The 26,232-nt window shown below is 45.9% G+C and overlaps 1 protein-coding gene across 1 annotated transcript in view; it reads right to left on the minus strand.

The window, feature by feature from the left end:
- Positions 1-26,232, minus strand: part of CUL3 (cullin 3) — a 116,315-nt gene that overhangs the window by 35,856 nt on the left and 54,227 nt on the right. The window contains exons 7-10 of the mRNA XM_075004223.1: positions 22,780-22,925; positions 17,801-17,977; positions 15,690-15,860; positions 2,225-2,332 (exon numbers count right to left, since the gene is read on the minus strand). Coding sequence (XP_074860324.1) covers positions 2,225-2,332; positions 15,690-15,860; positions 17,801-17,977; positions 22,780-22,925 — 602 coding nt within the window. The remainder of the gene's footprint in view (positions 1-2,224; positions 2,333-15,689; positions 15,861-17,800; positions 17,978-22,779; positions 22,926-26,232) is intronic.

Here is a 26,232-nt window from a genome sequence, read left to right on the forward strand (position 1 = left end):
TAAGCTGTGTGGGAAAGCTCAAATTAACTGATGCTGTCATTCTTTGGCAAAAGGTATTTAAGATCACATCTTCAGCTACTATAACAGAGAAATGAGGATGCAGCCATATGGCATTAACTCACACAGCACAAAATCTTGTGGATATATAATAAACAAAAGCCTTTTAGTTCAAAGAATCTTATGTCTGTCCAGAGCTCCAAGTGCTTTCTACGGGATATGGTAAGGTTATAGCAATCTAAGGAAATATAACCTGGGTGGAGCTATTAAGATGGATGCAAAGCTGGTTAGAAAACAGTTCCCAGAGAGTAGTTATCTATGGTTCACAGTCATGCTGGAATGTCATAATAAGTAGGGTCCTTCCAGGGATCAATTCTGGGTCTGGTTCTGTTCAGTATCTTCATCAATGATTTAGATAATGGCATACAGAATACGCTTGTAAAGTTGGCGGATGTAACCAAGCTGGGAGGAGTTGCAAATGCTTTGGAGAACAGGACAAAAATTCAAAATGATTTTGATAAACAGGAGAAATACTCCACAGTAAATAGGATGAAATTCAAAAAGGACAAATGCAAAGTACTACATTTAGGAAGGAAAAATCAGTAACACACGTACAAAACGAGTGCTTAGGAAGGAGTACTGAGGACATGGTTTTGGGGTTCATAGTGGACCAAAAGCTACACATATGAGCCAACAGCATAGCAATCGGGGGGGGGGGGCGGGGAGGTGAACATTTTGGGATGTATTCGCAGAAGTGTTGTGAGTAAGACACAAGAAGTAATTTTTCTTGTCTAATCTGTGCTGATTAGGCCTCAGCTAGAGTATCACATCTAGTTCAGGGTGCCACATTCCAGGAACAATGTAGACAAATCAGAGAAAGTCCAGAGAACAGCAACAAACAGTATTAGAAAATCTAGAAAACGTGACCTATGAAGGAAGACCAAAAAAATACCGGGTCTGTTTATCTGGAAAAGAGAAGGCTGATGGGACATGATAATCATTTTCACATATGTAAAAGACTGTTGCAGGACGGTGGAGGAAAATTGTTCTCCTTATCCTCTAATTAGGACAAGAAGCAAGGAGCTTACACAAAGAAAAAAAGACATACTGTCTTAAAAAAAATGGCCAAAAAGAGACACACACACACAAAAAAAAAAGATAAAAATCTCGAAGAAAATCCTTGATAAAAAATTTTAAAAGAACTGACTGACCGTATGAAGAATTGAACAAATGTTTCTTTTAAAAGTGATATAGAAAGCTATGACTTTAAAGTGGAGCTCACAAGCTCAAGTATGATGATTGAACATTTCCTGGCTATTTGCTTCAACAAGTAGTGAACACCACCTGCTGGTAAAGCAGTTCAACAGTTCACAAGTTTAACTAAAGCTTTTCAAATTCTGTCACACAGTGTTATATTGACAGGACTGTGTGTTGAATGTAATTATTCCTACTTTTACTGAGCACTAGGTTTATGCAAATTCCTGGTATAACTTAATTAATTAAAATTATTACATTATTCTTGTCATGAATTAGTTTTGAAATTGCGTTACTCACTGAAGAAAGGTCATACAACTATTCAGAGGCAGAGTCAGCAAACAAATGAGCAAGCAAAGTAAAAAACTCAAAAATTCAAGACCCGTAATGCATGTGAATACAAGACAATCCTTAATAAACGTTAAGCCATATTTTTTGTAACCCGTATTTTAAGAACAGCGCGTGCACACACACACACACAAAAAATGTACTGCACATATTAAAGGAGGAGTTTTCCAACTTTCTGAGATCACTTTTTGAGATCTAAATTTGCTATTTAGAAATGAGTTCATTGTTGGGCTTTCAGATGTTTACCCTATCAAAAATAATCTGAAAGTGGGTGGGTTTTTTTTTTGTTTTGTTTTGTTTTTTTTTGTTTTTTTTAACATTGCAATAATAGCTTCAGGAGCCACAAAGTCCTCCTTAAACAGCTGCAGGTTGCAGACCCGATTTAGAGGAATACTGACCCAGTCAAGATTCAACAGGATTTTGTTCAGTGAAACTAATATCCTTTAAATAAGTAGTCAAGCTTCAAACAAAGAGTGAGTAGGTAAAGTTGAAAGGTTAAGTTAAAAAGTTATTCTGTTGAGAGAAGTGAAGCGAAGGAATGAAGAGGAATACAGAATCTCTCTAGTGCAAGCTTGTGTTTATATGTAAAACTAGAAGCACGTGAAAAAAGATAAACAATTCTTACCCCTGTAGCCTGTAGATGTTGCCTGAACTCATCCATTGTTGTGTTTGAGATGCTCATATCCCTGAACATTCCTTCCAGTTTAGATGTGAATTGACATCCACATTCAGTCTATCAAAAAATGATTTGCTGTATTATAATTATAAAATGGATCTGTAAACAGTTAAATCATGAATCATTGGAGATAGACTCTGACAGACCCAGGCAAACACTGAGCTCCCCCTTCAGCCAATTTTCAAGTATTGGAATAGAATTTCTCTTTTCCATGTGAGAAAAGACCGTTACCTGTTCTGTAACTGGTGTTCTTCGAGATGCGTTGCTCATGTCCATTCCAATTTGGGTGTGCGCCGGGCACATGCCCAGTTGCCAGAAGCTTTTTTGCCCTAGCTGGTAGCCTTAGGGTCAGTGTGGTGCCCCCTGGAGTGGTGCCCATATGACCGCCCATATATGCACCGCCCAACCCGTCACCCGCTCAGTTCCTTCTTGCCGGCTACTCCGACCGAGGGGAAGGTGGGAGGGTTTTGGAATGGACATGAACAACACATCTCGAAGAACACCAATTACAGAACAGGTAACTGTCTTTTCTTCTTCAAGTGATTGCCCATGTGTATTCCAATTTGGGTGAATGCAAGCCAATGCCTAGGAGGCGGGGTCGCAGCCCCAGAAGGAGTGCAGGACAGACCTGCCCACCGCAGCATCTTCTCCGTATACTGCATAACGCGCTGTGAATGTGTGAATGGAGGACCAAGTGGCTGCCCTGCAGATGTCCTGGATAGGGACCTTGGCCAAGAACGCCGCAGACGATGCCTGTGCCCTACTGGAGTGAACCCTGATTGGGGGAGGGGGAGCCCCATCAGCTTGTAGCACTCTCTGATACAGGCCACTATCCAGGAGGCGATTCGCTGAGAGGAGACTGGGTGCCCCTTCATCCTGTCTGCCACTGCAACAAACAACAGCTGCAACTTCCGGAAGGGTTTGGTCCTGTCCATATCGAAGGCCAGTGCCCTCTGGACATCCAAGGTGTGTAGACTTTGCTCCCTAGGGGAGGCATGGAGCTTTGGATAAAACACCGGTAAGGTGATGTCTTGGTTAATGTGGAAGGGGGAGACCACCTCAAGCAGAAACGCCGGGTGGGATCTCAGCCTGACCTTATCTTTGTGGAACACTGTATAAAGTGGGTCCACTGAAAGGCCCTGAGCTCTGACACCCTTGTGGGTGAGGTAATGGCCACCAGGAATGCCACCTTGTAGGTAAGGAACAACACAGAGCAGGAGGCGAGAGGTTCAAATGGGGGAGCCAAAAGCTTAGACAAAACCAAATTAAGGTCCCATGTTGACAGGGGGGCCCAAACCTGTGGTCTGACCCTTTCCATTCCCTTCATGAACCTTTTCGCCCTGGGTCCGAGAAGACTGATGACCTCCCGGCCCTTGGGTGAAATGCTGAAATGGCTGCCAAGTGCACTTTCAGGGAGGATATCCACAGCCCTGTCTGGCTTAGGGCCAGCAAGTAGTCTAGGATACATGGCATTGGGGCCTCTCCGGGGGACAGCCCCTTTTGAGTGTCCCATATGGTAAACCTTTCCCATCTGGCTACATGTTACACTCGTAGAGGGTTTCCTGCTGTTCAACAATACTTCCCTGACAGGTTTGGAGCAGGCCAGCTCGACCAGTCTCAGCCATGGAGCCTCCATGTTGTGAGATGCAGCGCTTGGAGACTAGGGTGCTGCAGTCTCCCCTCCTCCTGTGTCAGCAGGTGCGGGCACTGTGGAAGCACCTCCGGGGCGCGAGTGGACATTTCCAAGAGGGTTGAGTACCAGTGTTGTCGAGCCCAGGCTGGGACCACCAGGATAACTGATGCTTGGTCCGACCAAATTTTCAACAGCGTTCGGTGGATGAGCGGTATCGGTGGGAAGGCGTAAAGCAATGGATCCGACCAATGAATGCTGAAGGCATCTGCCCAAGAGCCCGGACTTCCGTTCTGGTAAGAGCAGAACGGCCTGCACTCTGTGTTGAGATGAGTGGCGAAGAGGTCTACCTGGGGCCGTCCCCACCTCTGGAAATCTGAACTCAGTAGTTTGGTGTGTAATGACCACTCGTGGTCCATGACAGACCCACTGAGACAGTCTGCTGCAGAGGTGTCAGCCCCAGGCAGGTAGAATACCCTCAAGAGAAGCTGGTGCTGGATGCAGAAGTCCCAGAGTGCGAGGCCCTCGAGACACAGGGGCGACAAACGTGCACCTCCTTGTTTGTTTTTGTTTACATAGTACATTGCCATAGCATTGTCCGTGCTGACTGTGACACACTGCCCCTTCAGTTCACTCAAACACTTTGCCTGCCAGCCGAACTGCTCTGAGCTCCCGCACGTTTATGGGGAGCTGAGTGTCGGTCTTGCTCCACAGAGCCTGAGTCTGTCAATCCCCCAAGTGTGCTCCCCAGCCCAGGTCCGAGGCATCTGTGACCAGGGAGAGGGAGGGTTGTGGCGGACTGAAGGACACTCCCATGCAGACTGACCCAGCTTCTAGCCACCAGTGTAATGCCATTAACACTCTTGCGGGGACTGTAACTAACTTGTCTATGTTGTCTCTGACAGGTGTGTATACTGAGGCGAGCCACAACTGGAAGGGGCACATTTGCAACCTGGACTACAAACGTGCATTCTGCCATGTGGCCCAACAGTCTGAGGCATCCCCTGGCTGTTGTGGTTGGGAACCTGATCAGGCCTTGGACGCAAGACGCTAAGGCTTGGACCCTGCTCTGGGGCAGAAAAGGCCCTGGCTTGCTCTGCATCTAGTCGGGCATCCACAAACTCCGTGACCTGAGGTGGGGCTAGCACAAAACCTTTGCCTCGTTCACTAGGAGGCCTAACGTGTCGAATGTTTCTCGTATCAGCTAGACATGTCTCATCACCTGTCTCTGTGACCGACTTCGGGTCAGCCAGTCGTCTAGGTAGGGGAACAGGTGCACTCTCTACCTGCGTAAGATGGCTGCCACTCTCGTGGCTGACGAGAGGCCAAACGGAAGGACTGTGAACTGGTAATGGTCTTTCCCTAGCACAAACTGGAGGAACCTCCTGCGAGGTGGATAAATTGATGTATAGAAATATGCATCCTATAAATTGAGAGTGGCAAACCAGTCCCCTCGTTCCAGCATTGGGATAACTATGCCCAGGGATATCATATGAAACTTTATCTTTTTCACAAATTTATCCAGGTTTCGCAGGTCCAAGACTGGCCGTAATCCCCATTTTGCTTTCGGAATTAGGAAACAACAGGAATAAAACCCCGGCCCTGGAATTCCTGGGGCACTTCCTCTATAGCCCCCTTTTGTAGGAGGGCTCCTACCGCTTGCCTGAGAACCGTCTTGCAAGAGGAGTCCCTGAAGAGGGACAGGGAAGGGGGGTGAGTAGGGGGGTAGGAAAACAATTGGATAGCATTATCCCTTTTCTACCATGCGGAAGACCCACTGATCCAACATTATAATGCACCATACTTGGTAGAATAGGGATAGGCAGGATGAAAATACATACTGAGCTGGAACTGTGGAAGTGGCCGCTGTGTCACTCCCAATTGCCCGATCAAAACTGGTGTTTAGACCCCGGTGAGAGTTTCTGGTGGCTCTGGTCCTGTGTCTGGCAGCCCTGATGTCTCTTATTATGGCAGACCTTTCTCTTCCCATCCCGTTGTTGTTGTGGGAACTGTCTTGAACTGGGGCCTCAGGGTAAAGTCTCTTCTCTGGGTCGCTTGTGTATAGAGACCCAGTGAGCGTAGGGTGGTCCGTGAGTCCTTCACACTATGAAGCCTCTTGTCAGTTTTTTCCAAAAATAGGGAGGGGCCTTCAAAGGGGAGGGCCTGAATGGACTGCTGCACCTCCTGTGAGAGTCCCGAGACCTGAAGCCCTGCCCCCCTTCTCACAGCTACACCTGAGCCCATGACCCTGATAGACGCATCAGCTGCATCTACGGTGGCCTGTAGTACTGTTCTAGATATGAGTCATCTCCTTCATCAGGGCTGTAAATTCCGACTTCGTCTCTGGCGGCAGCAGCTCAGCGAAACGATCCATGGAGCTGGCCATACTGCACACATAACTGCTAACCATGGCTTGCTGGTTAGCAGTTCTCAACTGGAGGCCACCTGTAGAATAAAAACTTTCCTGCCGTATAGGTCTAATCGTTTGGTCTCTTTGTTTTTAGGGGAGGGCCCCGGGACCCCCTGCCTCTCCCTGCTGATCACAGCATCCACGAAAAGGGAGTCGGGGGAGGATGGGTGAATAGATGCTCATTTCCCTGGGCTGGGACAAAATACCTGCACTCATTTTTCCTAGCCGTGGGCAAGGCTGAGGCCAGGGTCTGCCATACTGTCTTTGCTGTGTCAGTAATTGTCTTTATAATGGGCAGTGCCACCCTGGACGGTCCAGGCGTTGAGAGGACATTTGTAACAGAGTCTATTTCATCCCGGACCTCTTCTGCCTGCATCCCCAGACTCTGGGCCACCCTTCTCAACAACTGCTGGTATGCGCCTCCATCCTCCAGTACCAGGGATGCGGAGGATCTAGCCATCGCCTCATCTGGGGAGGACAAGGATGAGGGCATCACAGCCTCCAAGTCCACCGGTGTGCGGAATTCTGGAACTTCCATTTAAGTCCCCGGCACCATGGTTAGCGGTGCCGTGCTCGGTGCCTGGGGTGAAGGGCCCCCTAGTGGTCTCTGGTATGGTGCCACTCTGCACCTGGGACAGCACTGGTTCGGTCGGTGCCAGTGCCCACTGCACCACAGTCCCCGGTGGCTGCAGGGCCGGTGCCCATGCTTGGGTCATCACTGACTGCACCGGTGCCTGTGTCGGCACCGTTGTCGCTGCCAGTGCAGATGATTCCGCTTGCTCTCTCGGCAGGGCTCCCAAAGCAGCAGTCAGTGCCAATCTCGGCACCTGAGGAGTTCTGGGTGCCCTGGATGGGAGTCCCGCATCCTGCCCCTGTGCCTCATGGATCACCCACAGAGTCCAGAAGGGCCATTGTGGGACACCTTGGGGGGGTGGGGGGGTCTTTGCCACTCCCCCTCTGAGGGGCATCGAGAGCGGTGCCTATGCCTGCCATGTCGAGGTGACCTCGTACTCCCACTCTGAGCTGAGATGCAGTAAAGTGAAGCCAACTCCGATGCGGACTCTGATGCCAACGACCACAGTGGTGCTGAGGGTCTCGTAGCACCCACCGGTTCTTGCACACTCCGCAACGTCTGCATGGCACCGAGGGAGTCAACTGCTTGCAGGGGTCTCATCAGTGTCAGGAACCATACCGGGGTCCCTAGAACCTGATCAGGCACCTGGAACTAGGGCGATGAAGGCTCCCGGTGCCGCATCTGCAGCTGCAGCATCGTAATTTGCAGAAGGCCCTGTGCAGCGCTGAAGGCCTCTGGCATCAAGGGCAGTCTGGCAGAGCGCGGGCTCCCGCCTTGCGCTGGAGTCAACGCCCGCACTTCATGACCCCGGTCACAGTGCGATCTGGCGGACTCCCCTGAAGCTTGCCTTGCCTCCTTCTCTCTTGGGATTGACCTTGGTCCCGTCTTCTCTTCTTGTGAGGCACTGGAGACTGGCTCTTATGGTGCCGGGAGGCACTAGGCGTCGAGTCCTGCTCTCGGTGCCGGGAACTTTCCGATGGCACCAACGGTGCCAGAGCTGCTGCACTGATGATGTGGTGCTCTGAGTTCCCACCAGGGAAATGTCCAGGCGCAAGGTTAATTCCATTAGTAAACCTTCAGCCATTGAGCTCTACCTTTTAAAGTCCTAGGCTTGAAGGTCTTGCAAACAAAGCAGCGCTCCCGGAGGTGTGCCTCACTGAGGCAACTCAGACACGCCCTATGTGGGTTGCCTTCGGGCATTCGTTTGCCACATTTTGAACAGTTGTTAAACCCCAGGGAGCCAGGCATCACCTGGTGCCGGGGGTGGGGGGGGTTAAAGACCCACCTCAGCTCACTAGATGCTAAGTAGAGCTATTTGTCTATGACAGATAACTAAACTATTTACAACTAATTAAAACAATAAAGGCTACCAGCAAAAGCTCAACAATGAGGGAGTTCCAGCAACCAACAGTGCAGCAAGATGGAACTGAGCAAGGGGCAGGTCGGATGATGCATATATGGGCGGCCATATGGGTGCTACTCCAGGGGGTGCCGCACTGACCCTAGGGCTACCGGTGAGGGCAAAAAAGCTTCCAGCAACTGGGCATGTGCCTGGCACACACCCAAATTGGAATGCACATGAGCAATCCCTCGAAGAAGAACTGACGCCTACCCAAATATATAAAGTAAAACCTGTTTTTAATCGTCTCTCTTTACACTACAACACTTATTCCTAAATATTTCTTTTGAACATCATTATCTATTAACTTACAGAACAGTTCTGCAAAGCTGTCATGAAAATTCACTACAAAACATAACATTTGCCTGTCATTCACCATTACACAAAAGAGAGAAGTTACTCACCGTAGTAACGATGGTTCTTCGAGATGTGTCCCCATGGGTGCTCCACGATAGGTGTCGGGCTCGCCCCGGCGCCGCAGATCGGATCTTTCCAGCAGTTTCTGCCGGACCGCGCATGCGCTGGCGCGCGCCGCTCCCCTACACACTCCCGGCCACGTGCGCGATCTGGTCCCCGCCAGTTCCTTGACCAACCGCCTCGGATGCTCCTGAAAAGCACTAAACAGAGATCCGAAGCGGGGAGGATGGGCGGGTGGTGGAGCACCCATGGGGACACATCTCGAAGAACCATCGTTACTACAGTGAGTAACTTCTCTTTCTTCCTCAAGTGTCCCCGTGGGTGCTCCACGATAGGTGACTCCAAAGCAGTAACCCGAGAAAGGAGGTGGGTAATCGGGTTATGTGCAGCTTGCCCCCGAAAGGACCGCTGTCGAGAGGCGGGTATCCTCTTGGAATACCCGGTGTAGGGCATAATGCTTGGTGAAGGTGTCATAGAATGACCAGGTCGCCGCTCTGCAGATGTCTTTTAACGCGATGCCCTTGAAAAAGGCTGTTGATGCCGCCACCGCCCGGGTGGAATGAGCCCTAGGCGGGGCCAGTAAAGAAGCCTTTCGAAGTTCGTAGCACATCTTTATGCAGGACACAATGTGCTTCGAGATTCTCTGTGAAGAGAGACCTTCTCCTTTTGACCTGGGAGCGAGAGAGACTAAGAGTCTGTCCGTTTTCCGGAAGGACTTAGCTCTGTCTATGTAGAAGGTCAACACCCTCCTCACGTCCAGGAGGTGCAGGCGTGCCTCCTTGCTGGAGCTATGAGGCTTCAGGTAAAATGAGGGTAAAACTATAGGTTCGTTAAGATGGAACTCTGAAGAAACTTTCAGAACAAAGGCTGGGTGCAGCCGTAAGGTTACCGCCTCCTTTGAGAATACTATGCAGGGCGGCGTTGCCATAACTGCCGAGAGCTCACTCACCCTGCGAGCTGACGTGATTGCAAGAAGGAAGGTTGTCTTTATCATAAGGAGACGGAGGGAAACCGTGGCTAAGGGTTCAAAGGGTGGTCCCGTTAGCGCACTGAGCACCAGGTCCAAGCTCCACGATGGTGGAAGCGGTTTCCGAGGAGGGTACAGGTTTACCAGCCCCTTCAGGAACCTGGTAACAATAGGATGGGCAAACACCGTGGGCCCTTCCTCTTCATGCCGAAAAGCCGATACAGCGGCGAGATGGACCTTCAACGAGGAGAGGGAGAGCCCGCCTCTCTTGAGGTCCAGTAAGTATTCTGGTATGACAGGTATAGGCACTTCAAGGGGAGCTAGCTGCTTGGTGGAACACCATGCAGTGAATCGAGTCCATTTCTGTTTGTAGGTCTTCCTGGTGGAGATCCTTCGGCTACTTTCCAGGACTTGTTGTACTCCCTCCGTACATGTACTTTCTAGGGAGCTGAGCCATGGATTAACCATGCTTGTAGGCGCAGGCCTCGGGGGTGTGGATGCACTATGGACCCCTGGGCCTGCGTGAGCAGTTCCAGCCCTTACCGGAAGGGGAAGCGGTGGACGATCTGACATGCGGAGAAGCAAGGGGAACCATTGCTGTCGATCCCATGTGGGGACCACTAGGATCATGCGGGCTCTCTCCCTCCTGGCTTTCTGCAGGACCTTGTGGATGAGCACTGTGGGGGGGAACGCGTAAAGCAGTGGGCCCTTCCACTAAATCGCGAACACGTCCCCCAAGGACCCCCACCCCAGTCCTACCCTGGAGCAGTATTGGGGGCACTTCTTGTTGTGCTGAGTGGCAAACAGGTCTATCTGGGGAAACCCCCATGCATGAAAAAAATCGGTCGTAGCAGATTGGAGCGGATCTGCCACTCGTGTGTGAGTGCGAAGTGCCTGCTCAGCTGGTCTGCCTTCACGTTGTGAGCGCCTCGTAAGTACGAGGCTTTCAACGTTATATTGTTGGCGATGCACCAGTTCCACAGCCGGACTGCTTCCGCACATAAGGCATGGGATCAAGCTCCGCCTTGTTGATTTAGATAAAACATGGTGGAGATATTGTCTGTATTGATCCTGACTACCTTGCCTTATATGTCGTCTTGAAAGCGTTTGCAGCCGTTGAACACCGCTCTGAGCTCCAGTATATTTATATGCAGTGACTGTTCCATAGGGGACCACAGTCCTTGCGTCACCTTTTCGCCAATATGTGCTCCCCACCCTACGTGGGAGGTGTCGGTGGTGAGAAAAATAGAGATTTGTGGTTGGTGAAAGGGTACCCCTGTTAGCATGTTCTTGGGGTTTACCCACCATTGCAGGGATCTGCGCACCTCTGTCGTGGGCAACACCACCCTGTGGACAGTATGGGATGCCGGCTTGTAAATGCTCGCCAGCCAATGTTGTAGGTTGCGCATATGCAATCTGGTGTTCTGTACCACGAACGTTGCCACTGCCATGTGGCTGAGCAGCTGCAAGCACGTTAAAACCGGCACTGTGGGGCTGTATGTAATGACTTGTACCAGGGAACCGATGGCGCGAAAGCGAGCGTCGGGTAGATAAACCCTTGCTGTGGTAGAATTTATGCATGCCCCCATGAACTCTATGTCCTGTGTGGGGTCAATCTTTGACTTCGCAAGGTTGATGACGAGGCCCAGCGAAGAAAACGTGTTTGCTGTTACGCGTATCATGTGTAGTACCTCCGCCTTTGAGGCCCCTTGCAGAAGGCAGTCGTCCAGATATGGGAATATAAATACCCCCTGCCTGTGCAGGTAGGCTGACACCACTGCCAGGGTCTTGGTAAAGACTCTGGGGGCCGAGGAGAGGCCGAACGGCAGAACCTTGTAATGGAAATGTTCTTTGCCGACCATAAACCGGAGAAAACGTCTGTGAGCCCGGTGGATCATTATATGAAAATACGCATCTTGTAAGTCAAGGGCTGCAAACCAATCTCCATCATCCAGTGCCGTGAGTAGAGAGGCAACTGTGATCATCCGAAACCATTGTTTGCGCAAGTACCAGCTGAGACCTCGAAGATCTAAGATGGGCCTCCAGCCTCCTGTTTTCTTCTCTGTGAGGAAGTATCGTGAATAAAACCCTTTCCCCTGGAGTCGCTCTGGCACTCTTTCCACCGCCCCTATAAGCATCAGGTGGTCCACCTCGTGCTTGAGTTTCACCTCGTGGGAGGCATCCCTGAGATGAGGCCTGGGCGGAGGTCTTGGCGGTGGGAGCAACTGAAAGGGGATCACGTAACCCGTGGCTATGATCTCTAGTAGCCACTTGTCTGTGGTGATCTTTTGCCATTGTGAGTGGAACGGTCGGAGGCGATGATGGAACATTAATTGTGGATGACATTGCGCGATGGTAGTAATTGTGCAGCCCTCGACCTGTCCGTCAAACTTGTTGCCTTTGGGCCTGCCCCGAGGATGCACGGCCTTGTTGGGAACGTCGCCTAGGAGTTCTATAATGTTGTTGCTGTTGATGCCGCCCTTGGTCATAGCCCCGTTGGTACTGAGCACGCTGAGGTTGGTACGGGTTATCGCCTTTGTTGAGGGTAATACTTTCTCTTTCTGTATGGAGGGGTATAAATACCCAGGGTTCTGAGTGTGGCTCTTGAGTCTTTACTGGAATGAAGGACCGAATCAGTTGACTCTGCAAACAACTTCTGCGTGTCGAAAGGGAGATCGACAATTTTTGCCTGCAGATCCCTCAGGATACCTGATGTCTGGAGCCAAGATTCTAAGCGCATGACCACTGCCGTAGCCGTTGAGCGTGCTGCCATGTCCGCTACGTCCAGGGCGATCTGGACTCCCGTCCTTGAAGCTGCATAGCCTTCTTGCACGATGGCCTTCAGCACCGGCTTCTCATCTTCTGGAAGTGAATCCATGAGAGAAGTAAGCCTGGAGTAATTGTCGAAATTGTGGTTCACTAGATGTGCTGCATAATTAGCCACTCTCAGCAGCAGGGTGGAGGAGGAGTATACTTTTCTGCCAAATAGCTCTAGCTTCTTGTCATCTCTATCCGTTCCCCTCCGCTTTGTACTGGGAAGTCTTCGATCTCTGCTGAGACGATTCTACCACCAGAGAATTTGGTTGTGGGTGACTAAACAGGAACTCCATGCCCTTCGCCGGGACGAAGTATTTCTTATCCGCCCTCTTGTTTATAGGTGGAGCGCAAGCCGGGGTCTGCCATATGGTAGTAGCAGACTCCATGATTGCTTCGTCGAGCAGGATAGCGATTTTGGACGAGGCCGGAGGCCTCAGGTTTTTGAGGAGCTTGTGGTGCTTCTCCTGCACCTCTGCTGTTTGGATGCCTTGCATGAAAGCCACCCTTTTAAACAGCTCCTGAAACTGTCTGAGGTCGTCCGGGGGGGCAACATCCCCGGGGGCCGACAAGGAGGAACCACTAGGGTAGACCTCCCTTGAACTCTCAGGGTCCTGCTGCCGGTGGTACACCCTCTCACTGGAGGCATGCGAGGGATAATCTCGGGGTTCCAAAATCAGCTCCCCTTGAGACAGCTGTGTTTCCGTCCCCGTCCGTGACAGCCCGCGGGGGTACTGGGTGGTCGAGGGCAACCTGCCCCGGGTGTATGCCTGTGGTGTCTATGCCCAGCGTGATAAGGACGACCATGGCAGCACGGGCATGGTTCCTGGGATGGAGACCTAGACCACTCTCGAGGTGCACACCCCCGATGTCTGGGGGAGCGAGATCATCTGGATGACTGAGACAATGGTGAAACTGGTTTGTGGTAGTACTCCAGAGGGTCAAATCCCAGAAAAGGCGAAGGTGGCCCGAGCCATGGTGACGCTGGTTTGAGAAACGGAGGAGGCGGCTCTGGGTAGGCTGGGGGAGACCCATGTCTCCTGGTTGGTGTACACAGCATAAGGGGAGGACTTGTTGAGAGCAGCCCTGCAGCCCTGTCCAGAGAAGGGCTGCGGTGCTGGGTTTTCGCTGCTGCCTTTCCCCTCCCCTGCGGGGCTGGCTCCAACCCCTCCCCGTGCTGGGGATCTTGGCCCCGCTGTCGGTGCCGCACTCGGCACGCTCATCTGCGGGTGGTCTCCTCTGGTGCCTGCAGGATACGTGCCTGTTGGCCCTGCATCATTGGTGCCGCGGGGGTCTGTGCCGCTTGCGGTGGTGCTGCCGGTTCCAGCGCTTGCCTGGCTGCCGTTCTGAATGCGCGGGCCGGCTGTTTAGTAATCGGAGGCTCAGCCTCTGCCACGTGCGCTGCCGCTAGCTTGTGACTGCGGCTGGGGGCTGTGTGCTACGCCCGTCCCGCTCAGTGTGACTGCCGGCAGGGATGGGGCTGGAGAGAGCTTCCTCCGTTTCTGCACCGAGGGGGTGCGGGACACCGCCTTCCTTTTATGGAGCCCCGTGGGTCCCTCCGGTTGAGGCCTCTCCAGCACGTCTGGCTGGAGGGCCTTATCAAACAGCAGCATTTTCAGCCGCATTTCTCTATCCTTTCTGGCTCTGGCTGTGAGCTTTGCACAGAAGGAGCATTTCTGGGTGATGTGTGATTCCCCCAGGCACCTAATACATTGACTGTGCCCATCAGAGGCCGGCATAGCTTTGCGGCACGACTCACACTTCTTGAATCCTGAAGAGGACATTGTGGTGAGTCTTTAAGCTGTTAATAGGGTACTTAGCACCTTCTCTGAGCCTGTTCCCCTCCCACGGACTCCAGCCTGCCACAGCAGGAGGCCTACTGGCCTTCACGTCTCCGGGTTGCCTCCGCTCCTCCTTCTCATTACTAAGACATATATATTATTATTTTTTTTTTTTTTTGCAATAAAGAAACAAACAATTTAACTAAGAACTCTGAAAAGAAACTCTAAATACGCTGACTCTGGCCGCAGCCTGAGCAGATTCCGTCTGCAGCCGATGGCGGTTAAGAAGGAACTGCTGGAAAGATCCGATCTGTGGCACCGGGGCGAGCCCGACACCTATTGTGGAGCACCCACGGGGACACTCGAGGAAGAACAAACCATAAATTTATTCATTCATCTAAAAAGTTCATTTGGTCTTGAACAAGTAGAATTTTTAAGGATGTCATAGTTTATGAAGTGAGGGTATTGAAAATATTAGTAACCATATGGTATTGACTGTGAAGAAAGTGAAAAACTACACAATAGTATGGTATCAATATTACAATGCATATGGGGTAAAGGAGGATTTATACTGGAAAAATAATACCTGTATTTACTGGAGAACCTTTCACCAAAGAATCTCAGAGTGCTCGAGGTGGTTACGTACTGTTGCCATTTACAAGATGAGGATATTTGATAGAGAAATGATAAGTATCTTTTACAAATTTATATAATATGTCAGTGGAAAAGTTAGCCTTAAGATTAAGATGACACTCCTGGGCCGTGTCTACCCTAGCCCCAAACTTCGAAATGGCCACGCAAACAGCCATTGCGAAGTTTACTAATGAAGCGCTGAAATGCATCTTCAGCGCCTCATTAGCATGTGGGCGGCCGTAGCACTTCGAAATTGACGTGCCTCGCCGCCGCGCGGCTCGTCCCAACAGGGCTCCTTTTCGAAAGGACCCTGCCTACTTCGAAGTCCCCTTTATTCCCTCAGTGCTTCATTAGTAAACTTCGAAATGGCCATTTGCGTGGCCATTTCGAAGTTTGGGGCTAGTGCAGATGTAGCCCTGGTCTCAAACCACTAGATCACACTGACTATAGGTAATCACACAGGAGTCAGGTTTCCCACCGGAAGACTGTTCGTAGAGCTGCATCCTATCCCCCAAAAGTTCAATATTCCTAAAGTGCCCTCTTATCCCAAGTGGAATATTCAACACTAATTTTGTAGAATTATTTCTTTTAATCTGACAGTTAATCTTTTGTCTGACAGAAATAAATCTGATTAGTGTTTTCCTGTATTTATTATAAACTTTAATTTGATATTTAAAATGAGTATATTGTGATCAGTTTTGCACCAACTCAGTATTAAAAGAAAAAGAAAAAAGACTCAATTCAAGAATAGTTTGAAGGATATCTGTTGTGTGTAGGTAACAATCTTACCTTTAACTTAGATATCATGTTTTTCTCAGAGTCATCTGAAACACTCTTGTTTGTAAGAAGCCTTCTTGCCAAATGCTGTTTATAATAACGTTCAAAAACATCTTTCTCTTGCATAAACCTAAATAGAACCATGGCCTTATCCAATATAGTCTCTACTTCTTGCTCTGTAAGCTATAAAACATAAAAACAATTATTTTGCTGTTTTCATCTGTGCATACAGATTTATCATAGAACTAAAAGTAACAGAAAGATAATCTGCACCCAGTATTCAAACCAACCACTGCTAGAGTATGTTTCACTATGAAACAACCCAGTTTAAGTACCTAGAATAAAGTTAGGCCTGCTTTACACTAGAAAATGGGGTCAGTTTTACTATATTGGTCAGTGATGTAAAAATGCACATCCCTGAGCAGTGTAAGTAAGGTGACCCAAGACCCTGGATAGAGAGCGCTAAGTCAACGGAAGAATTCTTCCGCCTCTTGGGGAGATGGATTACCTACACCTAAGGGACAATCCCATTGGCACTTTTGCACTCAAGTTTTAATTTTAGACAAGCCCCTAGATCTAGTTTTTACCTATGACAAAACATGGAATTTCTCATGTTAAAATATCTGACTTAACTGGATCTATCTGCTACATCCTTATCACCACTCTTTCCTCATCACCACTCTTCCCCCTGCCCCGCCACCCATATGCTACTGACAAATTAATATAACACAGAGGCGAACCCAGTAGTCTGAAAAGGAGGGGAAAAAAAAGACAACGAGCACAGGAGAAGCTGAAATATACAACAGGAAAAAATAATCCTTTACTTAAGGATCTTTCTATGAAAACTGAAACCAAAGTAAACAGAAGTGCTTCTGAAATGACATGTTATTTTAAATTAAGACCAAAACCCTGTTCACAAGTCATTTTACAGAGTCTGACAGTTGCGCAGAAACTGGGCTTAAGACCATTTTGAACTGCAACATGAATTTTCAGATCTTGTAAGATAAAAACAATGCATAATTTATAATTTAATTTCTGAAGCACTACAATAAATGTAAACTAAAATGATATCACATTTTCTTGCAATACGAACACATGTTAAAGCAAATCCTACAAAATATAAAATAACCAATTCTGAACAGTGCTGTCAGTCCCAATCAGCATATGCTGGTCTAATTAAAAATTTCCTGAATCAAACTCTTCTATAAAATCTAGGCATCTTGCTTTGGAAATAAACACACTGGTCAGTGCTTCTTTCCATTCTGATTTATCTTGCAAACTATCATACTTTCTTTTCTTTAAAACTAGAAACAGTCAACGTAACTCAGAAATCCTGGACACTGTCTTTTTGAGTCAGCTGAAACATCTTTACTTTAATATATGTCACAGTCCAGCAAAGATAAAAATACTTACTCCCAACAAGTTTCATTCTTTTGACTAGTCTTTCAGAACTAATTATCTCCCCTCCCCTATCTTTTGTGTTAAATGAAGCATATAAATTGCAATGTGAACCAAATTAAAGACTATACCTAAAGAGAGAGACACACACACAAGTTGCATCTCTCAAATCTTGTACACTCTTCTCCAGCAACATCTCTGGGCCAGAGTCCCATGGCTGAAGCTGAGGCTGGATTCCCCTACCTGCCACACGGCAGGATGGGGCTGCAGCCCCCCAGCAGCCCCAGGAAGCCTAGGCCCCAGTCCCTGGAGGAGTGGTAGGCTGGGACAACAGCAGCCCCTAGAAGCATAGGAAGGGTGAGGGCAGAAGCCCTGGACCTCTCCTGGTCCAGCACATTCTCTTGTTCAAGACCAGACAGGTGCAACCTTTGTGTGTGTGTGTGTGTGTGTGTGTGTGTGTGTGTGTGTGTGTGTGTGTGTGTGTTTACACGGTTGCTTTTTCTTATTCTTTGTATTTTAACTATTCTGTTTTTGTGACAGGCTATTTGTTCTTTTACATGTCTAAAGCATTACACACACAAATGCACTACACAACAGTCCATTTTTAAAAATTATTACCTGCACATAATGCTTTATAAAACGCATCAACAGACAACTAGCTCAGTTTTAACCAGCTACAGTTTTCCATAGATTCATAATAGTCGTATAATAGAATTTGTACTTACTCCCTTGACTCCTTTTTTCAGCTTATCGTCAATAAATAACGAGAGGTACTCTGGAGACCTAGAGTTGAGGTTGAGGAAATACTCGAAATCACCCGCAATAGTTTGTTTGAAGAGTCGGTCATTATTGAAAGATTCTTGAAGAAATCGATCAAATCTACTCTTCAAATCCAATAAACCCTTAAGAAAAACAGAGCATAGTATCGTATTTTTTACAGATAGAATACTGCTATTAAGAAAGTTATACTCCAATACTGGATTTTGGGACACTATAAAGTCAGAAAGTCTGCTAATTTGGCAGTACTATTCACAATCTATACTTCCATTTAAAAGGCTGTTTCTAGTGGATGTAATTCAAATTATGGTAAGACTAAACTGAAACCCTGGAACATAAATGGACTAAAACGACCACACCACCATTAAAGCAGCTATCTTAATATACTCTTTAATGAAGAAGTATTACCAAAAGTTTAATTGCTGTCTAAAATTGAGCAGCTTATTTTATTAAGTTAGGGGAGGACTGCTTGTTGTTCATTCTTTCAAGTGGAGTACTCTAGAGCAGTATCTGAGGCAGGAAAGGGAGTTATAAAATGTTAAGCACCAAGTACTTTTATTCCCAAAATTACAAAGAAAGAATACATTTTGGAGAAAGAAATAAGACAAAACTGTAGAGCCCTGAAAATCTGCAAATATCTCATTTATAGAGGTGGATAGCGACATCCATGGATGTTGATACGGATACGAGGAGCTCATTTTTGTAGACACAGATGGATACGTAGATACAAATTTTATATCTAGAACCTTGAAATTCAGTGAATATCCACTTTATCTCTGTGAGTATTTACATGAGTGCAGATTTCCATTGCTCATTTTTACAGATACAAATGTGGAGGTGGTTACAAATTTTGTATCAGGGCAGGGAGTCTAAATTGTTTCTTTTAATGCTGGTCCAGTGATATGACACTCACTATTTTAGACATGATGTTGTTAAAATCCTAGGCAACATAAGCTACTTGCTACTAGTTATAAAAACGTATTAATAAAGGAAACAGATGGGAAAAACAAAAAACAAAAACAAACAAACAAAACCCCAAGCAACTTGAGCTACAGTATCTTCTGTAACTTAACTTTACCCATTATAACAAATTCCTATGAAACGGAAGGAAGTATTTAATGAAGTTACTTAAAAGAAGCCATTTATTAATTAAATGAAACAGCACATTTATGATAAATCCATCAATTTAATCTAAAGAATGTTCTTGAGTCAGGCAAATAAATCTTAAGTCTTGAATACAAACTAAATTATGCCATTTCTGTATTTACCCAGGTTCGCCTATGTCTTGTTTTGAGGAGTAGACAATCTGAAGAAATGGTCTTAACAGGAGAAGTTGTCAGTAGCTTAAATTACCATAGCATTTCAGTATATTACTGAAATTACTAGGAGAGGAATTCAAGTCTAATCCTTTGGTAATGCTTTTGCAAACATCTCACCAGTGATGCTGAAGTGCTACTGATGTATCATGTTGCAGAAGCAGTGGAGTGAAAGCTCGCTTTTCCTAGCTGTTGTAGAACAGATTTTTTTTATGTGTATGTGTCTTTTTACTGTTTGCTTTCCTGAAAAATACGAGATGACTAGACTAAGGCAAGATTACCATGCTGAGGTGCGCACTGCATTGGTATCTCAGTTCACACTTTCTTCTCCTTCCCCTCATGGTGTCACTTAGGGTAAAAGAAGCATTGCTTTCAGGGGCATGGCAGAACACAAATACGAACTGCTGTCACACCATTTTTGGCTCAACGCCTTCATGGGGTGGTTTTGGGTGCATATTCATAAGCTAATGTATATGCAACCAGGCTGCACATCTTCAACTCTGTAGTCATATTACTTTTGTCTTAGCAGCAAGAAATTCTCCAAGTATCATTAAAGTCAGTCTCAACTCTTTTTATTCAATTCATTTTCTGAGATCTCTCTTTAGTTCCATTAGGTTTTAATAGTTGAAATTCTGTTTCATGTGAGTCTGAGAAATCCTATATTCTACATTGAATTTTTTTAAAATAGATGCTTTGTTTTTCTTTATATTTTAAAATGATTCTTTGAGTTTTGAAACTCATCTGGTCAAAGAGGGCATTTTCTTATTAATCCTCAGAGTCACTTAAGCATTGCCACAGAACTAATTCCATCATTAATAATTTATACGCAAATGGCTTCTTTTACTAGGAACCAGTAACAAGGTTATTTGATTCCATGCTGATAGATAAAACAACTTACTATTAATAAAGCAATAATTAGGAAAATAACACTAAATGTTTGCATTTAAATACAAATGACCATTCCCACCCCGACCCACAACAAGTTTAAGAGATTAACTTATCGCCTGAAGTGAAAGAATAGGGGTAAAACATACATCAGTACTGCTGCAACTACAGGTTTTCCTTAAAAAGATAAATGAGTGCGTACAAAAGAAAATGAATCAGTTTTAATAAGAGCATTTCCAGAATTCATTGTGTGGGTTTAAAATTGAGGGTTTTTTCCCTCTCCATGAAAGGGCTGAGAAAGAAAAGGGTGAACACAGGTGAAAGGAAGAATATGCTCCTAGCTCATTGTGTGTTACCTTGATAAACCAAGTGCTACACCTCACTTTCTTTTAGTTGCTGGGGGCAGGGGTAGGGGGGGGTGGGGAGTTTCTAAACTCTTAAAGCCGACATCTCCTCCTTTTTGGTTAGTTGTCACATTCTCAAATATCCCATACATCTATAGATTATTCAAGCAAAATTAAAGTTACAAAGCTGCATTTCAGAGCTTCTGCAACTGTGTTACCCACATTTAGAAGGATACAACATTGCCTGGAAATGCCATTTTGGGTGGAAGAGGAAGCAAGAACACATGCATTGCAAGAGTAATGGGTTCTCGCATGCTCATTCAAATTTGCCACCTTCACATTGTCTAGCAGATATTTACAATTACTTCCCAAAATCTCTTCCTCTCACCTGCTTAGTCTCATGCTTACTCTTGACGAATATTCTGAATGTTGCTTTAGGAGTTGTGATTTTAGGATGATGCTGTTATATCAATCATGTTTTTTGGAGGTAGGAAGGAATTTTTCCCCACAGGATCAAGGTGTCAAGGTGTGGTGGGTTTTTCCACCTTCACCATAGGGTATGTCCACATTGCAGTTGGGAGGCTTGACTGTAACACTCGTAAACATACTTGAGCTAGCTTCCATTTAACTAGATCAAAACTAACTGCAGTAACACTGATAGTGAAGCCATGACAGCATTATGAACTGAGCAATCAACCGTATACCTCTTTTGGAATCTGAAGTATGCAAATGGGCAGCAGCAGAGACAATAAATAAATAAAAACAGCAATTATAGTACAGTGCTATGTTAAATGTAAACTACTAAAGAAATAAGGGGAAGGTTGTAGAAAGATCTGGCAAAGTAAGAAAACTGTCTGTGCATGTTTCAGTTAAGACAGTTAAAAGCAGCATTCTTCTTCTGCATGGTAAAGTTTCAAAGCTGTTTCAAGTCAATGGTCAGTTTTAAACATTTGAAAGAACACAACCATGATGTTTTGCTCAGAATTAGGAATATTTCACTATTATGGACAGCCTCCGTTCCAATGACGTTTGTAACTCTGAGGTTCTACTGTGTATAATCTAGCAGCTGCTGCCCTAGCATATTGCCAGAATCCTATATATACTGTATTATAGAGAGAGATACACATCTCAAAGAGCGGGAAGAGACCTTGGGAGGTCATTGAGTCCAGTCCCTGCCCTCTTGGCAGGACCAAGCACCATCTCCCCCCCACTTTTTTTCTTTTTTAAATCTATTTGCCCCAGATTCCTAAGTGGCCTCTATCAAGGACTCAACTCACAACCCTAGGTTTAGCATGCCAATGCTCAAACCACTGAGCTATACCTCTCCCCATTCTGTGTGGGTGAGGCTCACCTGTGCAGTTGCCCCCAGCTGCCACAGCTTCACCGCTATTGTTACTCAAGCTAGCTTTGATTTAGTTCAGGTAGGTCTACACATGCTGAAATCACACTTCCCAATTGGAATGTGGACACACCAATCATAGAACCGTAGACAGACAGTGATACAGTTTTGCTGTTGAGAAACAGAACATGAAAATTTAATATTAAGAAAGGTAAGACTATTTAGATTGTTGCTATTTATAGCTGCTGTCCAGCATGGGTATGAGTAAGATGGCAAGTTCCTGAAATAAAGAGACCTGGTATTTAGATGCTGGACTCTGAACCTATATGAGAAAGGGAGAGCAGAAGTCTGTGTACTAAGTCAAGTCCCCACCTTGGCAATCTCTCTCTCATTCACAGGGTGGGGAACAGGCAAAGAGAATTCAGATGCGAGTCCTAAGAGTAGACCTACAAGGAATCTATCTCCAGATTACCGGTTTTATGGAGGTAGACTTCTAATGCTGCACTTCTAGCATAGAAGAGCAGGGTGTGTGTGCATAGTGTCCCTCTCTTCAGTGTTAAAGTTGTGGCTTAAAAGTGTAAATCCATCTGTGTGGTATGTTGTTCCTTCACCTAAAACTCCTAGCAACTCCAGGTGTATTAATTAACTGCAGTTTTCTGATCAAGAGGAAGTACTCTCCTTGAACTTTTTAGTGCCTGTCACTTATCAGGAGATTTCCCAGAAGGCAAAGATTTCCTAGGAATTTTTTTAATCAGCCTGAATATATTTCCTTTAATAAAAACAAAACGTATGAGTTCTTATTCTCCAAGCATCATGCATATGAAAGTTATTGAAAATATTTCCCAAAATTCCCCAAAGAGAGTTTATAATAACTTAGAATTGTAAGGTATAGTTTTATTACAAACCATTTTTGTACCAATTTTAAGGTTTAACAGCCCTTCCGCCAAATAAGGCAGTGGTCAAGCATCCTTGCTACCCTGTGAAACAAAAAACAACTCCCCCCCGCCCCACACACACACAAAACAATGAGAAGTTTTATCCACCTGTATGTAGTCGACTGGGTTCTTTCCTTCTCCCTCTTCAGATACTAGAGCTTTACCTTGCTCCCTCAGGTACGAACTCATACACTCACACATTGTCTTCAGGCCATTCGGCACACGGCTAAATAACTTGTACATGCACGCAAGGTCTGAAAACAAAACAGTGAAATATTGTTCACTGCAGCCAACATGTACTGTATTTGCATGTATCTCATTCACTAGATAAGCAAAATAGGTATGAAGAGGGTAAATTATGGCTCAGAAGATTCACATATAAGATTAAAAAAGCCAACATCTGCTTACAGAACAAAGCAATACAGCATCACAATTCTGTAGACAAAACATTTATTAGTCGGAAAGTGCTGAAAATTTTATTCAATGATGGTAGTCTTCAAAACTGACACCCCAAAGACACACCTTATTTTAGGATATGAGAGAATCCTAAAAATTAAAATAAAAAGGAGATAATTAAGTGATTGTTTCTAGTCTTTGCTTACATTTGTTAAAATTAAGTTCTCATCAAACATATAAATTTTGTTTAGCTAAAACAAAACCAAATTCATCAGTAACGTAAAATTCTTAACCTTTGTAACTGCAGTAACTTCATACCCAAATACTTCCCTTCTATTAAGCTTTGAATCCTTACTTAACTTAAACTAAATGCATCTCCAAATCTGAAGATAAATTTCTGCACAATCTTTCACTGAACACTCAACTACTCACCTGACCAGCCTGAAACCTCAGTCACTTTACTTTGTACGCTTATACCCCGTCGAGTGTATTTCTGTCACCTCCTCTTTACATAAGACAAAAAAGTTCTCTTTCCACCCAGCTAACGCCCTTTGCCCACTCACAACTTGGCTCTCTGTCACTGAGTAGTGTTACCTTTTATCTAACTTCCTAGCGTTCCTAAAGTTGCTTTGGGAAAAAGGGACCATTTGCATATGAGACAGCTCAGTTGCCTCCCTGTTCCTGCTGTTGTGGTATGAACACTGGTGTACTATTTATTGCACTGAAATAATGATACATTACTTAGCACTTTACCATTTTTCCTCTAAAAAGCCCTACATTAATATAAACTTAAAACTGTGGTGACTTACAAGATTTTTTTTTTTACACAGATGAGGAAACCAATATAGACCTTGGCTGCATCTACACTGCGAGATAAAACTGATTTTGTTAAAATCGATTTCTTAACACTGGGTTACATCCATTTGATTTTGAGCACGTTCACCTTCCCACATGCTCCCCACAAAATTGATTTACTGCTACCAAATGCAAGTAGCTTAAATCGAGTGCTGCTGCAGTGTATTGTGGCAACATATCCCACAGTTCCTTGAGCTCTGTTGCATTCAGGCCCCAAAAGCATATGTGGGTATATGACACTATCTTCCCACATTTCATTCCCCTCTTTCGCCTGCCACGTTAAGTATGTTTAAGTAGGCACAGGTGCTACACTGAAACTTGAATGAGTCATTAGTAATGGCCCAGGGCAGCTAACAGTGAGTACATTTTTGACAGTCACGAAAATTGTGGCTGCCCACGGAGGCCCCTTCTGGAACTTGAATCTGGATTTAGGCCTCCTACCAAAAAATACCCTTATGTTTAAGCAGACACGGTTGCTACACTGAAACTCAAATGATTCATCAGGCTAAAAGACCCCAGATTACGGCAAGGTTTGCATCTGGAAAAGACGACTCTAAGGACCTGCTGCAAGCCTTACTTCAACAACTGTAGTAACTGTACAGCTAATACATTCTTTTCGTTAAAACATGTATGGCTTGAGGTGGCTAAAAGATCTCCGGCTACAGCCAACCCCCGAAAAATCACAACCACCAAGAGAGATGTCCCATGGGAAGCAAGAAGACCCCTGGCTACATCCAGGCCCCAAAAATCATGAATCTCACTGTGCCCAAGCTGCCTGGTACCCTGCTCAGCACATCCCGTTAGTGGTTTGGGGTCAAGCCACATGATGCAGCTGGGCGAGGGAATGTTCCAGACTGTGTAGCACCTCCAGGGGGAAGGAAGGAGGCTATGTGGGGGTCAGGACAAAATGTAAATGGCTGAAAATTTTATTGCACTACCAGACAAGCACAATCCCCACCCACAGCCTAGCTGACACATGGTATGGGGGACCAGTAGCTGGTGCCAAGCAGCACAGAAAAAAGGCAGCTAGCAGGGGTACACACAGAACCACAGACCCCACAGCTGCACTCGGAGCAAAGAAAAAGAAAATATTTTTCAGCCTCATGATCCTACGGGTGCCGAATTGTAATGGTCCTGTTGCCTGATTCCTCTGCAACTGAGAGCAGAGGGTCATGTCTACACTAGCCCAATACTTCGAAATGGCCATGCAAATGGGCCATTTCAAAGTTTACTAATGAAGCGCTGAAATACGCATTCATCGCCTCATTAGAATGCCAGCTGCCGCGGCACTTCAAAATTGACGCGGCTCGCTGCCGAGCAGCTCGTCCAGATGGGGCTCCTTTTCGAAAGGACCCCGGCAACTTCGAAATCCCCTTATTCCTAACAGCAGATAGGAATAAGGGGATTTTGAAGTTGCTGGGGTCCTTTCAAAAAGGAGCCCTGTCTGGATGAGCCACGCAGCAGCGAGCCACGTCAATTTCGAAGTGCCGTGGCTGCCGGCATTCTTATGAGGCGATGAATGCGTATTTCAGCGCTTCATTAGTAAACTTTGAAATGGCCATTTGCACGGCCATTTCGAAGTTTTGGGCTAGTGTAGACGTAGCCGAGATGTAAGAGGCCAGAGTGGAGAACTGTGGTGCATTGTGGGGCACATGCACGACATCTGTGGAGGCTGATGAATTCTATTTAAAATCATGCTGCATCCTCACTACCCTTAATTCAGAACTTCACATTCGAATTGAGTGCTACATCCGTCAGGCTACTTTGATTTTAGGATTTCAACATCATGTCAATTTTAGTGGTCCATAAATTGAGCTAATGGAATTTACAGTGAAGAGAGGTACTTGGAAAAAATCAGGCTAACTGACTTAAAATCGATTTCATCATGTATGTAGATGCAGCCTTTGTGCGGCTAATATTATTCCTTAATATGAGTCTCTACATTTGACTTACTTTCTTGATTTCCTGCTTTTCTCATTCTCTCCACTTCCCTTATTCTCACAAGTGTCTCTGCTTTAAAATGGTGTTTTGTAAGTGATATGTCTGTTTTTTTCCCCTCTGCCTTTCCTTTTAAGTCAAGTTTTATTTCTCCCACATGCCTTTTCAAAATGAATCAATTCCTGGACATATCACTACTCTGAAGATCACTCTGAAGATGAGTGAGTATGTACCGGGGTGGATTTTAAACAAACAAAAAAAAAAAAACAAAAAAAAACACCCCAATGATTTAAAAAAAAAAATCAGATTTTAAAAAAAAATTATATTGGATTTTTTATTTTGCAACAAATCATTAATATTAACCTCCTCATT

The sequence above is a fragment of the Carettochelys insculpta genome, chromosome 10 (genome assembly GCF_033958435.1).
Source record: "Carettochelys insculpta isolate YL-2023 chromosome 10, ASM3395843v1, whole genome shotgun sequence".
Taxonomy (NCBI): Eukaryota; Metazoa; Chordata; order Testudines; family Carettochelyidae; genus Carettochelys; species Carettochelys insculpta.